Source organism: Excalfactoria chinensis, chromosome Z (genome assembly GCF_039878825.1).
Source record: "Excalfactoria chinensis isolate bCotChi1 chromosome Z, bCotChi1.hap2, whole genome shotgun sequence".
NCBI classification, from domain to species: domain Eukaryota; kingdom Metazoa; phylum Chordata; class Aves; order Galliformes; family Phasianidae; genus Excalfactoria; species Excalfactoria chinensis.
Genome location: NC_092857.1, coordinates 1,092,198 through 1,109,317, shown reverse-complemented (window position 1 = coordinate 1,109,317; position 17,120 = coordinate 1,092,198). Strand labels below are relative to the sequence as shown.

Genomic DNA, 17,120 nt, shown 5'->3' with positions numbered 1-17,120 from the left:
CAACAAACCATATCACATTCCAGTGGGTAGCCTGCAAGATAGGCTGACCTGCTCCATCAAGGAGAAAGGGCTTTGTGACATGGCTTCTCCTTAGTCTTGCTCCCTTAGTTGGAGTAAATGGCTGGAGTAGGTGATCTGATGGTTAGACTTGATGCTCTTAGTGGTCTTTTCTAACCTTAATGATCATATGACTAACGACTGTTTGAGATGTCAGCCATTTATAGCAAGGCAGAGCCATCTTAATGAAGAGGCGCTTGGTGGCAACAATAATCGCTTCTGACCTAATGGATGGCCAGATCATGGAGGAAAAAGGCTTCGATCAGGCAGCAGTCAGTGATGTGAAACCACCAAGGCACCAAAAAGACACATATTGACTCCAGCACTTTGGTGCCTTTGCTACCCAGACAAAATACTAGCAAATAGGTGTCCTTCAAGAATGCTATGCCAATGGCTTGTTAGGACAGGGCTGAAAACCACAGAGAAAGCACATGACCTGGAACTTGATTACACTGCGTGGTGCGTAACAAACAGCACCAATATGATGCTGCACACTGTGTACTCATCAGTGGGCACTAAAGCTGGCCTAGAGAAAAGAAGGTCATGAGAAGGAACACTGATCTAACACAGAAACCAAATCAGAATTATATTAGAACAAAGAATGTGACACAAAGATTCTTCCATGTAGGACCTTCAAACACTTAAGAGGCCACATATGTGCAGTGAGATGATCTACAGGTGATGAAAATCTTCAAAATTTACTAAAAAACAGCTGATTTGAAGCATTTCTACTCAGCCTTGCTGATGAGCAGAGCCCTGCAGCAGACTGTGCTGCATGTCACATAGGACAGCACACATTAAACCAAACCAGTTACTGGCTTAAAAACAAAACAAAACAAGACCTACAATCACACAGTTCTTGACCCCTCTGCTGCTTACAATCAGCAAGTCTCACTACCTGTAAATGGCACTGTCTGTATGCATTGATGGTTCCACTGAGCTTCATGATCAGTTCTGTCTCCATTCTTCCTCCTAAAATTGACTCTTAAGCCCTCAGAAAACACAGAGAACACCCTTACATGAGTCAAACACTGATAGCATTTAAGTGTGGAAGTAATTAAGATTGCAGCCTAAAACAATTTTAACCATTAAAAAATAATAATAATAATAATGGAATGTAACAGAAATATCAACTCCCTTCCACTGGCACCACAGGGCGCTACTTAGCAGTGATGTAACCAGATCACAGTATTTCATTTTCCTTCCACATGCATTTATAGCTCTTAATGAAGTGAAAATGTACTGATAACAACCAGATGTTCCCTTACATACACCAGCCCTTAACAAGCTGCTGAAAGCAGTCTTTATAATTTTAAGCTTTGGGAGCTCTATCTCGCAACAGTTTCTACATAAAACTTGTAAAGTTCAACCCCGAAGTTGTACCTTCTTGCTGACTATGAAATTTTGGTCATTAATGTAAACTCTTGGAGTGCTAATGTTAGCAAGACCAAAGGAAAAGCAGAGGACTCATAAGATACCCAAGCGAGTCAAAAGCCAACCATCCATGTACTGTAACGCGAGTGTTAGAAGAGACTGCACAAGTCTGATTCATGAAATGCAATAACTGACATTTCTATAACATTTCTTACATCTAAATGTTAATACACAACACCTTCTCCACTGGCACTTTGTACAGTGCAGCAGAGCCTAATTTTCATGAGGGTTACTCAAGAAACTCTCAATAATTCTCAGATACTGGGCCACAACAATGCAAAGCCCCATGGTCCCTGATACAATTTGCACTAGCTGCACTGAGTGCAGCTGCCAGGAAAGATATTTTACCTCTCTAAATAAAGCCAATGCTGAAAAACAGTTTCTCCCATTCCTTGTTAACACTCCTCCTCGATATGCTTTGCTATGCAGCTCTGGAGCCTTTCCCAGCAAAAATCAGCACATTGTTTTTCCTTCAGTCATTTTCCAAATGTTTCCTTCAGTTATGTACAGGCTGGATATTAGGAACCATTTCTTTTCAGAGTAGTCAGACATTGGCACAGGCTGTACATAGAGGTGGGGAAGTCCCCATCCCTGGAGGTATTCCAGAACTGTGGAGATGTGGCACTTGGGGAACACAGACAGGGGGCACGGTGGGGTGGGTTAGGGATCTCACAAGTCTTCTCCAGCCTTAATGATTCTAATGCTCTAAGTGCACTGACTTCTTCCACCAAAAGGCACTTGGTATGATAATATAGGACAATTCTGAAAGTGAATTTTCCAGGCCTGCTGTACGTGCGCCTCTGCTCCTGTGCTTTGGATATGGGGAGAGTGACAAACACACTAAAATTAATCTTAGAATTTTACTGAGGGAGAAAAAAAATATATTAAAAGCAGGATCTGGAGAAGATACGCATTCAGACAGCAGCTGCCTGTGGTACTCCTTCATGAAAGTGTATCTACAGAACCCAAATGATGTGGCAGTTGTCACAATCCTCTGCTCAGACCATTGAATATTTCTAAAAAACCCTGCTATTCTGAACTACATTGCAAACACAGAAGAACAGAGTTCATTTCACTCTTTTACACTGGCAAACATGGGAACAACTTCCATTTTTGTAAGTCTTAGTATCCCTCTTATTGCTGTTCAAGCTGACGATTTAGCAGCATGCCATTTGTGGATAAACAAAGACAAGAAATCCTATCTGTCAAAAAATGAAATAGGTATTTCCACATCCACCTCTTTCAGGAAGTAAATAATGTTTCCGAAACATCTGATCTTTGAACACTTTAACCAGGCTTTGTAACTGTTTTAATTGAATCATCAGTGTACAAAGTATTAACGAGGGCTGAGTGCTTTCTACAGATACTTCTGTTCCCAGCATCCGCATTCACACAGAAATACAGAAGCTGACAGGGTCAGCTGCTGAAAAGGGTTAAGAACATTTCTGCCTGTAAAACTCTTCCTGACAGAAAGATAAACATGATACAGGATTCCACACAGATAATGGGACTTCAAAAAACCCTGTCAGATGCCTGAATTCCCCACCTATCTCAGTCCTTTCACTCCTCTGTACTTCCCTCTCATCTGCTCTGCTCAAAAGGCGCACCTGCTCCAGGATGCAGTCACCAACCTCACAGAATAGAACAAAATTACATCGCTAATTTGTTACACAGGACTACCCAAACCTCATGCAATGCTGCCGTGATTGTACTTATGGAGAGCAATGTTTCAACTGCTGAATCTTGGTCTGCTTCCCAACCAAGAAGCACCACAAAGTACCAAACTAAATCAGTTATATGCCATATATGCCACTATACTAAATACTCAGAAACGCTTTCAAAGCTGTGATGCTTTAGTTGAAGCAACATGCTTTAGGCACAGATTACAAAGTAATTTAAGCAGAAAAGCAGTTGCTGACATGACCTCTGCTGAAGTTCACATTAGAAAAACGTTAATCTAAGCAGAGGTGGAAAAACACTTTTATTCCTAAAGAACAAAGTAAGTTTACCCTCATTTAATGCTATCAATTGTAAAAAGAAAATTAGTTATGTTCTGTGCCACATATCGCCATGGAATGTGGAATCACATCAAATGAAGCAAACAAAATAACTTCTGATGGCTTGAGCTGGGTGCACAACGCTGACCATGTCTTTCTTCCAACCCAGGGCTGTGGGTTATCAACATCAGTACTGCGTCACCATATGCAGCATTCAAATCTAGGCATTCAATGTTATGAACTCATCACTGCATGCTTATATTCCCTCATATATTCAGCTTACTGAGGGAGGTTGAAGAAAACAAAGCCAACTTACAAGAGGGGAATTTCAACAATGAGCTGGATGAGACAGCACAGCAGCTCTTCTATGAGGTCTTCACATTCTGTTCCTGAAAGTGAATCACAGCAAAGGTTTTCTAGATTTTCAGATAAAACAAAAAACAAAACAAACAAACAAACACCCCTAGATTTAAACACATTTAAACACAAGCTCAGATGATGAAGATGTCTAATTCAGGGACAAACACTAGAAGAAATGTTAGATTTAAAACTAAAGCATTTTTACATGAAACATTTGGGATTATCACCCGTGATGCTAGGATTTTTACATGTAAAACAAATAGCTACTAACAATTGGAAGTTGGTGTACTCCGCAGGAAGTATGCTAATACTGAATACAGGCTTACTGCTTACCTAAGCTCATATTTAATCGTGCTCCTGTGGACAGTATGATTGACTGATCACCAGGGACTTCAACCAGCCCACTGTTCAAGTCTCCTCTCAAAATCCCCTGCATTGCTCATATTTCCCCATTTTTTTAATATCAAGTGAAAAACAAGCAGAGAGAGAAAGAAGTTACATCTGTCTAACATGCACTGAATGGTACTTTAAACAGTACTCTTTCGAAGCAAAGGGTTTTCACAGTGCTGAATGCCTAAGAGCAGGCAAAGCTTTCTCCTCTGCATTGTCAAATAGGCATTGCAGCACAATGAACACACAAATCTTGTTCATTTTGTGCTTCCATTTGGAAGCAGGTCATGCAATAAGCACAGCAGTACAGCCAGGTTATGACGGTGTGATTCTGCTTAACCCAAACTGTAAAGTCTGTAATTCCAAAACTCAACTTCAACAAACATCAGAGGGAAAATTCACAACAAAGCAAAATCACTTCTTTCCACAGTCAGTTTATCGAACACGTATTAACAACTGTTACCTAGTGAACTGCACATTCAAAATGAGGTCAGTTTTTTAATCACAGAAATATGGTTTCCTTCATATAGAATCCCTCAAGGGCAATACAGCGTAGCTCCTGTTAGCTGAAAACAAGAACTGCTAGGAGCATTTAACCTCAGACAGAAACCACAGCCAGCAATGAAGTCCAAATAATGTGTGCCAAAGGCACTTGAAGGTGCCACTTTTGAACAGTTTTATGAATCTAGAAAATGCTGATAGAGCAAGACTGCTCCACAATGCCAAAAGGGACCTATTGTTGGGTTTTTTTTCTCTTAATGGTTGAATAAAGGGAGAAGAAAAAGGACAGAAAAAGTAACAACATATTAAGACTATTGTTTCCACCATACTCTATTACACAACTTATTTGAAGAGTGAGCAATGTTGTTTGAATGTGAAAGAGGGCTCTTCCCCATACTTTTTATTCCAACTGCTGCAAGAAACACTGAATTGGAACAATTATGCAGAATGGAAGATTCCTGCCTTTCCTGCTCTGTTCTCAAACTTTTTTTTTTTGCCCCCTAAAAACCTTAATTGCTGCAATCAATGTCATTCATCTAGAATAATTAATGTATCCTTTTCCCCATTGGGGCACAGGCATTCTTGCTTAATTCTGTCTTTCCAAACAATGATGCGGATGCATGCCAAATCTATAACGTGAGAGCAAGCCATAAACATGGAACACTCTGTGTTTTCATAAACAATGTCCTTTTCAATAGCAGGATAAAGACAATGCACACCACACTTATTCACACTCATAGATCACATACTCGGATCCACTGAAAGCCTTCGGGAAAGTAAGTAAAGGGTGAATCTGTCCAGACAAGGTTAGAGCCATGATACGGGATCTGACGTCAGTAATAAAACCTCACTGTTTCTCCAATACCAACACACTACGTTGTCACAACCCAATCTGAGCTACAGCAGCAGGATGAGCCCAACATATTGACACAACAAGGTATAACCTCATCTTAGATGCCACCTGTTTTGCTGCCCTATTGCTCCTATAGATTGGATAGAACCTGTACTAGAGCAATAAATCAAATTACTTGTGCAACAGCACTTAAAGCCTCATACATGTCGTTAACTGTACAACCCACAGACACGAAGCTTCTTTGGGTATTGTGGTTAGATCTTCAGCTCCCAGGGGTTCCCAACTTTCCCTCAGCAGTGCTAACAATGAACACATGAACTAATGCTACCCTTCTTTTCCTGTACACAATAACTGACAGCTCATGCGAGTCTTTAGGGGCTCTGGTGAATGTATGCTTGTTTATTTCCCCCCTTCATGTCCTCTTTGCCATGGTCATCTGCCAGGAAAAAACAAGATTACTGCGTGTCAGAGCCCAGGTATGATCCCAAACAAACTGTACATTTTCAGCTGTGTTCTTCCTAAGTCAATAGGCACTTTGGAATTCTTTCGCATTTGTTATAATGTACCAAATATAGTCTTTGGCAACTTTATGCTAAAAGCTTCTATACTGAGAATGAATAAAGTTTATTACAGGTCAAGGAACAGGCTAAATGAATCAACAGTTTGCTTTAGAATACAATACATAGCACATGCCAATCTCTTCCATACTTTCAATGCAATTGAAAACCTCAAAGAAACTAAGGGATACAGGCAAAGGAAGCCTTACCAAAAGCTAAACAAGCTGAAGACTTACTCCTGCTTCAGCATGTGCCAAGTCCATTTTAGCACTGACTGGCATCAGTAATTTTTAGCTGAAATTTAAGGACATGATTTAAGTCTCAATGAGGAATCTCCTACAATTGAAGCTGAGCAATACTCCCCAGAGCTGCCTGTAAGTTCCCAATTACAAGCAAAGACAAAGGGTGTACTTCCTGGCATAAGGAACCACCTGAAAACTGCCAGTGGGTGAGAACTTCTATTAAGAGTCTGTGTATTACGGGAGGAATTCAATAAACCCTCCTGCAGCAGAGACTCAGCCCTGTGCCACTTCTTCATCAGAGCCTTACAGAGGTAGGCTGTGACTTACTTACTCCCTTGTACTTAACCTTTCTGCAAGGGGAAAACCCCACTAATCACACCTTATGATGTGAAACACCATTACAGAGCTTTCTTCCAAGCTTAAATACAGTCTAGCAGGAAAAAGCATAAACTGAGCATCTAGAAAGATTGAAAGCAATGAACTGCAAAAGCTGGGAGGCAATTCTTCCAGGTAAGCCTGGTAAAGCGCCATCTAAACAATAGTGGCTACATAAACATAACCTGCTGAAACAGAAGGCATTTCTCAATAGCCTGTGACAAGGGTATTTCCATAGACCAGTACTGTCACACAAAGTTCTGTCTGAAATACCAAACCCACAGCAGGTGCTGATGTTGTGACTGCACAGTGAGCAAACTGGGTGAGCTGACAACGTGGTTAGGCACTCTGAGCTAACAGGTTCTCTGCTTAATCTCATGGAACGTGATACTACGATGGATTCACAAGCTGAAAGGAAAGAGAATGTGATGCCGATCATTTAAACACGGAAACAGAACAACTCCAGAGGGTTAAGATGAATGCTTATGCTTTCCCACAAGAAACACTGATGAATGCAAACAGAATGTATTCATAAATCTGCATAAATAAATCTGTATAAGCTTCAGAACAAGTTGCATTCTAAAGAATAAAATATATACTGTAGAAAGCCACACTTAATTATGAAAATTTTAAAAAAAAAAAAAAGAAAAACTTTTATTCTGTTTCCTTTAATGAACCCTAACACAAAAGCATTCCACTATGCTCTGTAAATTTTACTTCACTTTTCACATTGCTAAGTATAAGAACCATACAGTATATACTTAAAAGCACTATGGGAAGAATTTGTTAGGAAGAAGAAATGCTGGCTGTGTGCACACAGCATGCTATAAAACCCAGTACCTTGAAGAAGGTATTCCAACTGGAAACACGGGTCAGGAGCAGTGCTGGCCTCAGCCCACAGCTAAGCAGGGACAGAGAACTGGTTTCCTGCCTTCAGCCTCCTGCCTTAGCCAGCAGACCACACACAATCCTCCTCCTAATCAAGAACACCCAGCTAGCATTCAGCTCCAAGATAATTGCTAAGCACATTTGCCATCAATGTGCACAAAATTAACACTAGTAAACATCACTGAGAATTACAGCTGAGTGCTACCAAAGATTGGATAAACATGGATCTCTCCCAGTGGCAAAGTCACTTCGGTTTTCTTCTCTTTTAAACACTGCACCACAAGGAACTCCCAGCATGAGAAATAAAGATTGCTGATGCCCAGGCTAACAAAAGTTGTCAGCATTTCCAACTGTTTTCCTGTGCTACACTGAAGAAGCAAGAGGTAGGCAGGCTTTTTTTGTTTGTTTGTTTTCAGTAAATAGGTCTAAACCCCCCAACAACCTGCAGTGACACAGTGCTATCAGCGGGCACTACTTGCTGCTCCATCAGTTAGCTGACCTCATTCTTGGAGATTACTCACCTCAGTTTAAATACATTAAACCATTTCAACATGCAGCACTTAATCTCTTGGCATCAGAAGTTGATTTCCCCAGAGCAATGGCAGGCGCCAAGGAGTTAAACAGATTTTCATGAGCAGTTTTCACTATTTAGTGAGCAAGCAGCTGTCAGGCATTCTGAGCAGCATTTTTGCTGGGCTGACAGATGAGGGAGATCCACATTCAGTCACTTTTGGTTACTCTTTTGCAATTCACTTGCATGCTTATCAGCATTCTGATGCCCGTCTTTTTCGGACTGACCATTTTTGGCTTTATGCAATATACATGCAACTACAAAGTCAACAGTATCTTAAAGCTAAAGAGATCAATGCTGCCTTGCCAGCATTATCCACCATGTATTCTGCAAAGGTGTCTCGACACAGATCTACACAGAGCTTCATAGCAGACACGTGGGTTTTCTTTTTGCTGTCAGCAGAAAACTGAACACATTCATGCTCAGAAAGGACTTCCCTGGTTTGTTTTTTCAGATGACAGCAGGAGTGCTTATACAACAAAGCCATTCCTTTGCTGCTATCTTTCTTGTTTTGCAAGTTTGTTTGTTTTTTCCTGGCAGAGTACTTTTTCCTTTTAAAACGTTCTGCTTAAATTTGCTTTTCCGATACTTTGGTAGAAGTTATTGTCCATCAGCTAAATTTTAGCTTCTGCCTTTTCAAGGGATCAAAAATTCACTGTAATTGTCAATACTTCTATAAAAAGCACAATAATTCCATTCCCTAGGTGTTGCTGAATTATGGAATGTGAAAGGTAAAGCAAAGGGTATGTTTATTTTCACAATACCCTTCTCCTGATGTATGGCTATGCATCTCCCAAGGCATAAGAACAACAATGGATCTTATGTTCAAAAGGTGTTCTATGAGGAATAATTCTCCTCTTTCTCCACCATCAGAATAAAGAGAACCAAGCAATATGATCAGTATCTCCTGCACTTCCCGCAGGGCCAGAGTAGTGAAGTGCACGTGCAGGGTCACAAGTGGCAATCAACATGCAGAACCACAAAGAGAAGGAAACGTCTAAGTCCCAGTGAGGGAGAAACAATGGCATTAATCCCCTGATGTCACTGAAAGTGGTGAACTGTTGAAATAAGAAAAGTAACATTCTCCAATCTCTGCAAGTACAAGGAATCCAGCCTCCTAAACAACTCCTCCAGTATCACTCTCACAGTAGTGGCAGGAAAGCTACACTCCATCCTCATTTGTTCCTCCCACTGACTTAGAGGCCATCCCGTGCACAACATGAACACAGCTGAAGAAGAGGTCTAGTTTTCCATGAGAACCTACAATGTACTAACAGTTTTTTAACGAATGTTTAATTCTAACAGAAGGCAACAGTCAACAGGTCACTAAAAGCTCTCAGCACACTTGAAAGATATTCTCCTTCATATGCTAGGTGAAAAGGAAGATGGTTTACAACTAATTATTTCAGACTCAAAAGATGAAAGTCTGTTTTACTACCACCTACATACTTTCAATCTCATAGGGTGTCCTGGAGGGTAAGACACACATCTAGCATCAGTATTCCTCACTTTCAGTAGAAGATACCTACCGTATGAGCCAGGTGTCTTATCCTCATAAGTAAAATGAAGTTGCAGTTCCTCTTCTGACATTCGACTGATGAACACTTTCAGCAAACAGCAGATAATAAATAATGCATTGTGAGCCTGCCAAATAAAGAGGTGACTGGAAAGGAAGCAGAAACAGGAATCAGTAATGCAATTTGAAAACATGCATTGAAAACAATCATCACAAGATACATGACACTAACAAAAGAGTTCCTATGGCTGAAGCAAGGAAAAGCTGAAGTGCTCCAAAACACTGAGATTCTTTCTGAATGCAGAGAGACTACAGCTTCATTACATTTCCTTGAGTCCCAACAAGCAGGCACTGAGAAGCTCATACGACAGCACAACATCAAGCTATGTTGACGTGTTTATGGATTAAATAAGCAGAAACCATCCAGGAAGGAGCAGCATCTTTCTCCAGATATAAGCAGGGCAGTTCTGTCATCAAAGTTACTTTGTTTGGTAACTATGTCAACTGCTAGAGCATAACTCCAACACTAGCTAGAAATGGAAAGTTTAAGTGTGAAAAGGTGCACCCATTTTTTTTTCCCCAGTACTTACTTTTGACATTCTGCTGATATTTTTAATTCTTTGGTTCTAGAAAGAAAGACTTTAATCAACGACCCAAGGTTTCCTGTTCGAGGATTCTTCTCAACTAGATGAAGAATTGCAAAGATACAATTAAATAGCATTTGTAAGTTGAGACAATTTAGTTCAAACTGTATGAAGAATGAAAACAAACACCAATGCTGTAGAAAGCGTGGTAACTTTTTTCCTAAACAGCTGTCATTCTGGTTTTAAGGTTTTCCAGTACATGCTTTACTACTCCATGGATGTTCTCTAGAATAATTTTTGTTCTAAATTAAAAATACTCCAATGTGAAGCTCCTATTGCTCCCTTTCCAAGGCTTGCATAAAGCACGACAGCAGAGCAGGTTTCCACTACTTGCAGCCTCTTTGTAATACCACTTACCACATTTGTATTATTCCTTCCTCTCACCCCTGATTAATTCTTCTCCCTCACTGATGATCTTTGAGGGCAGATGGAAAAAGAGGTAACAAGGATGTAGTTATTTGTTTTAAACCTCTCAGTCATTTCATGCTTTACAAAAGAAAAGCTAACATTCTAAAGGCTTGGAATATATAAACACACTTGACTCTATTCTAATCTTATCACTGGGATACCTACAGAGTCACGTATACAAAAGATGTGAATGTGTACATCTGTGTTGTTAACTGTTTTGCTCAACCACAAGGAAACAAGATAAGATGTCAGTTTCTCACCTAAAGATTTGCAGACTGAGATGGTTGCTTCTTCCAAAAGTTTTAAGTCAGCACTATGGGGAGGAAGAAAAAATGGTTCCATTAGCAATTCAAGTCCCATTACTTGAAGAGAAAATCCGTTACAAAACAGTAAAACATTGCTATGGAGCATTTCATTTTAACAACACATTAGATAATTTACATGGATACTGAGCAGTACAATATGCATTTGAAGTACAACGACAACTAAAAGAGGAAACTGATATTCAAAAGTGAATTGTCAATGAGACGTCACTGAACCACTAGTTACAAGTACTACCCCCTGCGGCTTCAATGCTGCCATGTCTGGTTTGATGTCACTGAAATTAGGCATTAGCTTAATTCACTGAAATCAGATACACAGCAAGTTTGATGCTTTCAAAATGACAAACACCACTGAAATACACTGTTGTGATGCAATATGGAGCCCATGTATGTACATACGTGTATGTACTTCTTTGGATCTCCTAATCCAGTTTTGCACCCAGACACTGTCCTATATTTTTGCATATTCTCAGCTTGTAATTACAGCAGTACACGGTAACCACATAACAGTCCACGTGATAAGAGAAGGTATTAAAGAGAATAAAATAGAGTGGATGCAGTAGGTTCTGTAAGTTCTCTAGCTGACTCTTCTCTCCCATTCACCCACAACTCAAAGACCATAACAAAACTCAGTAGATTTGGTCAGTTCAACTCCCATGTTCCCAGAAAGACCTCAATAGCTCCCACGGGATCTCTGGATTAGATCTGCAGCTCATCTGGGCAGATGCAGTTTCCAAGAGTGGCCAAAGCTGGAAAGGTCCTTAGAGAAAAAAGACAAAATGTTCCTCCATGCTACCTTGGGATGCAAACACTGAGCATATAAAAAACCACTTCTGCAACACACTCATATCTTAAAATTAAATACAGTTTCAAGCAAAAACTACTCATATATGTTCTAAGCCACCATTTTGTCCCATGGACAATCAATTACCAGAACAGCTTGGTTAGAGTTTGTGAGATCTTTATCCTTGGGGATGCTTAAAATCCAACAGGGCACAGCCCTGGGCACCTTGCTGACTTGCTTTCAGCACTGCACAGGGTAAGACAAGCCCTAGAGCTCCCTTCTGCCCTTAGCAGCTCTGTAACACTACTCCTTCAGCTCTCCTCTTTCCCATCTTTCATTCCCAGCTATTATAGTAACGACTTAATGACTCATCTTCCTCAACTCTTGCCAAGACATCTTTTGTATCCAAATTTTTATATAATTACCTGTTAATGTTTCTTTTCATTAATTTGCAGCCGAAATCAATAACAGCCTGGACAATATCAAAACCCAAGTGAGCCTACAGCACCCAACATCGTTCTCAGCACCATTAGTTTCAAGTTGGATTAGGACTCATGGGAAGAGACATACAGCTGACATGTCATTAAATGTAAGAAAGGAAATATCTCCAAGCAGAAATATGTTTCAGTATGAGAAACATTTATTGTAAATCATCAACCTGAAGAAAAATAAAATCCTTCAGCTTCCTTTACAAGCTTTTAATTACAGTGCTTTTTACCAGAGAAATATTTTTCCCTGTTGGAAAAGTGTAATATAGTAATATTGCAAAACTTAATACTGTCATAATTAGATTACCAAAATTGCTGTTGCTTCCTAAGCATTAGGATTACATTTCCCAATGAGTAACCAGATTAATATAAGAACAGCTGAGACTGAAGACAAAAGAGATAAGGATATTGGTAGGAACAGCAACTGATGGGATTATTTCAGAGGTTTTCAATTGGAGAGACTTCAAGATAGAAACAAATACATTTTAATATGCTTGCAACTACTCTGTGGCTCAGAGTAACTTACTGTGTAGTGAACTGACAGCATACAGCTCTGCACCTACAGCTGAGCATCTAAAGGCATTTTTACTGTATGAAGATCAGCTTCATTAAAATCAAACGCTGGCCTTTTTCCTCTTAAAAACTGCTTTCAAACGTAAGTCTCAGAAAGAGAAAACATACTTAAGACACATGCTTTAAAACATTAAAATCAGTCTCAAAGGTGGTCTCTTGTTTCAGTGCTAAAAACATGCAGAGTAATTAAAAGCAAATGGTACAAAACCAGAATGCCTTGTCAACAGCTTCTGACAACATTATTTGCTAGTTCTGGGTGAGACAAAGATATATCTATTTTAAGCATCTAAATTTGTCCATCTGGCTGCCTGTCTCCAGGATGTACCCCTTCTGAGCATTGGCAAGCATGGTGAGCGCTATACTGGACATCAACACATTGGAGAGCTCTCAGATACTGAATAACCATAACCCAACAAAAACTGTCCACCTCCCACTATCCAAAGACGCTCGATTCTTCTAGAATACAGGCTGAGTGATTATTTTAATTGCTTCAGAATTTAAACCTTAAGTGTATACATTAGTCCTAATTACAGTTCACTTCTTCCCCCTAAATCTTAAGGCATTAAACTAGAGCATTCTTACATGTTTTTGTTGTTTTTTTTCCCCCCGTCCCTCATGTTATTCAAGCACACAATATTCAAACTTCAAAGAACTGTCAGAATCAATAATCAGACCAAGCAAGACCCTCAGAATTTCAGCAAAGCTTTCAATATCTGAGCCATTCTTTTTGCTACTGAAACGAAAATGAGCTTTAACAGCTAGAAAAACCAACCCACTCCTTCTCCTTCACACAAGAACACAGATCTGAACTTTGCCATCCTGATTACTAGGCAACAACATCCACTCAACTCAAGGAATAGAAACTACCAGTGAGAGCATACTGCAGCAGAACACCACCTCAACACATGCGGAAAGAGGTGTTCTCAAATCCAATAGAACTAATGCTGTAACTTATACCTCCAAGGACCCATCCACAAAGAGAGATGTGGAGATTACATTTGCTTAATGAATAAACATAGAACTGGAAGTCTAACTAACTAAAACATCCATCCTTTCACTAGTCCATGCATCAGCATTGGTAGCATTCAACTTCTTCAGCAAGAATATGAATGGAGTGAAGCTCAAGCAAGTACTCTCTCTGAAAACCCCAATCTAAAGAAAGGGACTGCTTTGTTAGATGCTCTGAAGCTCAGTATTTGAGACAAAACCATTTAAAAAGCATTAAAATTGATCCTTTTGAAGGCATTGCACTTAATTGCAATGAAATGACCACAGGAGGATCCCACGGAGTATGTGGGGAACAGCCAGAAAAGAAAGGGAATGAGTTAGATCCAGATGAATGTGAGGCACAGGATTACTTCCCTCATACTTGAGGAAAAAAAATTCAAGGCTTCAAAGGAATGCCCTCTTCTGTGATCTGTTGGCCAGCATTTTCAAAGTCCTCCATTAAAGCAATAATTTGCTCTCTTAAGTTGAGGGAATGCTCACAGACTTCAACAAAACTGTCATTAAAGGTGAAATTTGCTTCCTGACAGCACAGAATTCTTTAAAGAAAGTAGATTTGTCTAGCTGCATTTTAAAGGCATCGAGACTCTCGTGGCACAAAGACATGGTTTAATGATGGGATTCTGCAGGTCAGGCTGATGGCTGGACCTGATGACCTTGAAGTTTTATTCCAATCTAAATGACTCTGACAACACAGCTTTTACATTGGCAGTGATTACTGCTCTAAAACACCCCAGCACAGCAAGCAGGAAGAACATTTTACATACAGACTGTCACCACAAAGCCATCTAAACACTTACTGCAGGTCATTACATCTTTTCTCCCCTAGTGAGGAAAGTAAATCCCCTCAAAAACTGTATTACCCTATAAATGGTGCTTGAAGATCTGACACACACTTGAACACACAGGGAAACTAACAAATTGTGCAGTGCTGCAACACACCCAAGTAGAGTTAGGTCCAATAAAAGGATTCATTTCCCTACTACCTCCTCTTTTTGTACTTATCCTCTTCCTCTTTCCCTACAGCACTGCCATATAGAGAACAAAGCAAATTCCAAAGAAGCATCCAGAAAACATGATCCTGTTCCACCTGGGGATTGTGTCAGTCCCATCTCTGCAAAAAGATGAGGAAATAAGGTCTGTTGCTCTACCTCCATGAAGACAACACAGCACTTGTATGGCTCACAACAGCACTTGCAATCCATCGCCTACTAGTAAACACACTCACCTTACAACAGCCTAGTGTAAAAAGTATCATTCACGAAGAGGAAAAAAAACAACCTTTAAATTCTGTCTTGGCAAGTGAAAACTGGTTCCTTTCCACAACTGCCAAAAACCAGCACCTTGCTCCTGTCAAACGTATGACCTCCACTCAAGCCTCATTAAAACAAACAGAGTTAACTTGATACTCTGCAAGCTTTCCATCTCTAAAATGAACATTGACCTCTATTGTTCTGCTCCTGCAGGCAAGGTTATCTGATTTAGACAACGGCTGAGGGTGCCGCTCAGCCAACATCATTTGACATCATTTGTCAAACCGTTCTCTCAGGTAGATGCAACTTAATGGGAAATATCAGCTTCCTTTCAATTACACTGCACAAAAGAGGCCTCTAAAAATAGATCCCTTCTGGCTCCCAGGCAAGAGCACCATCTGGTGTTCAGCTAATTAAGCCTTCAACCTGCTTTTGGATAAAGTTTATGGTATTTTGTTTTTTAGAATATGTGTTTTTTAATTTTACTTCTAAACAAACCTACTCTGCACTGGATCTGACTGCACGAAATAGGCGTATCGAAAGCTCTAAATCAAGCTGTGAAATAGTCCCTTACTTTGTAAGAGAAAGGGGCAGCGGAACAATCAAAATAAATTGCTGCTGTTTGATGTATATTACCAAAAAAACAAACACAAGAGGACATGACTTGCAATATTTTCCATTGTGTTTACAGTCCACTTGCAACCAGAAATCTTGCTTTCCCAGAGAACACAGAAAAACAACCACTGCTCTATTCAAGCTCCACAACCCTTCACTCTTCTGCTGTTAACTACTGGCTATTCTCTCCATGCAGAAGCCAAAACCCTTCCTCTTCCTCAATCAGTACAAAGCCAGAGCTTTACACTTTAACCATTTTCCTTCCCAAGAGTCTGAACTTCAGCTTACAGGCACAGTAATGCAAACCAGGTAGATTTCCTATTTGTGATGAAAATAAACGTGGTTCATTGTCTTTCAGAAGCCACTGTGTGCAGCGTTCAAGACCCTGCACGGAAGTACGTCACCACATGTGAGCCATACCTCACTAGAAACTGTATTCAACCACTAATTCATATCGAATTCTCAGGAGCTCAGGGTGTTCGTTACTTTGTGTCAGCTTTTCTCCTTCCTCCAAAAAATAACTGGTTAACATTTGTTTTGATAGGAGAGCTGTGCCAACAAATCAAAATTGAAGAATGACAATAAAACTGGTATTAGACTCTTCAACAACTGCAGAAAAAGCAGTTTACTCATGAAAAGCCACTTCAAAACAAACAAATGCTCTCAAGCATTTCAAACTCTATTGCTGACTTTTTCTAGCAGCCAGAAAGAACAGCAATTACAGTTACAAGGAAGAAAGGAACCCAAAAAAGATGACACAGTGATAAGAGATTTCAAAATCAGAAATAACAGTGCAGTTTACGCAGGCATTGACTCCCCTGCTATCTCCAAGCAGGAATAATACAAAACAACTCATTTGCTTTCAGACTTGTCACTTTTATGGCTATGCTATCATGGTTTAGTTACCCAACAAACACCGTCAGCGTACCTGTTGGTGGGAGTGGTGAAGCTGAAGGACAGCAGCTGATTCCAGAAGGGGTCATTCTCAGAGATGGGCTCTGCTCCTGATAACTTCTTCAAGTACTCATTTTCTGGAAGCTCGGTGATGCTGCTGCTATTTGCTCCCATCTTTGTTATCTGGCAAATCACATTCTAAACTTTCGTTTCTTTAAGGAAATAAAGAAAAGAAACATTTTAAAGTCCTTGGTACAAATAAGGAATATACAGATCTCACATGCCAGCAACACTCCTATCCTTCCAGCATATCAGCTTTAATAATCATCCTCATTTTGAGAATACATAACTGCTACCAATAACTTGGAAAAAGCAGAAGTCTTCCCACCATC

General features: G+C 40.0%; 1 protein-coding gene across 4 annotated transcripts in view; it reads right to left on the bottom strand.

Moving 5' to 3' along the window:
- DYM (dymeclin) overlaps window positions 1-17,120 on the bottom strand; it is a 134,121-nt gene that overhangs the window by 110,832 nt on the left and 6,169 nt on the right. For all 4 annotated transcript variants that reach the window (XM_072359971.1, XM_072359973.1, XM_072359970.1 and 1 more), the window contains 5 exons: window positions 16,763-16,940; window positions 11,054-11,106; window positions 10,332-10,425; window positions 9,755-9,888; window positions 3,805-3,877 (listed from right to left, as the gene is read on the bottom strand). In XM_072359971.1, the coding sequence (XP_072216072.1) occupies window positions 3,805-3,877; window positions 9,755-9,888; window positions 10,332-10,425; window positions 11,054-11,106; window positions 16,763-16,902 (494 nt within the window). In that variant the 5' untranslated portion in view covers window positions 16,903-16,940. The remainder of the gene's footprint in view (window positions 1-3,804; window positions 3,878-9,754; window positions 9,889-10,331; window positions 10,426-11,053; window positions 11,107-16,762; window positions 16,941-17,120) is intronic.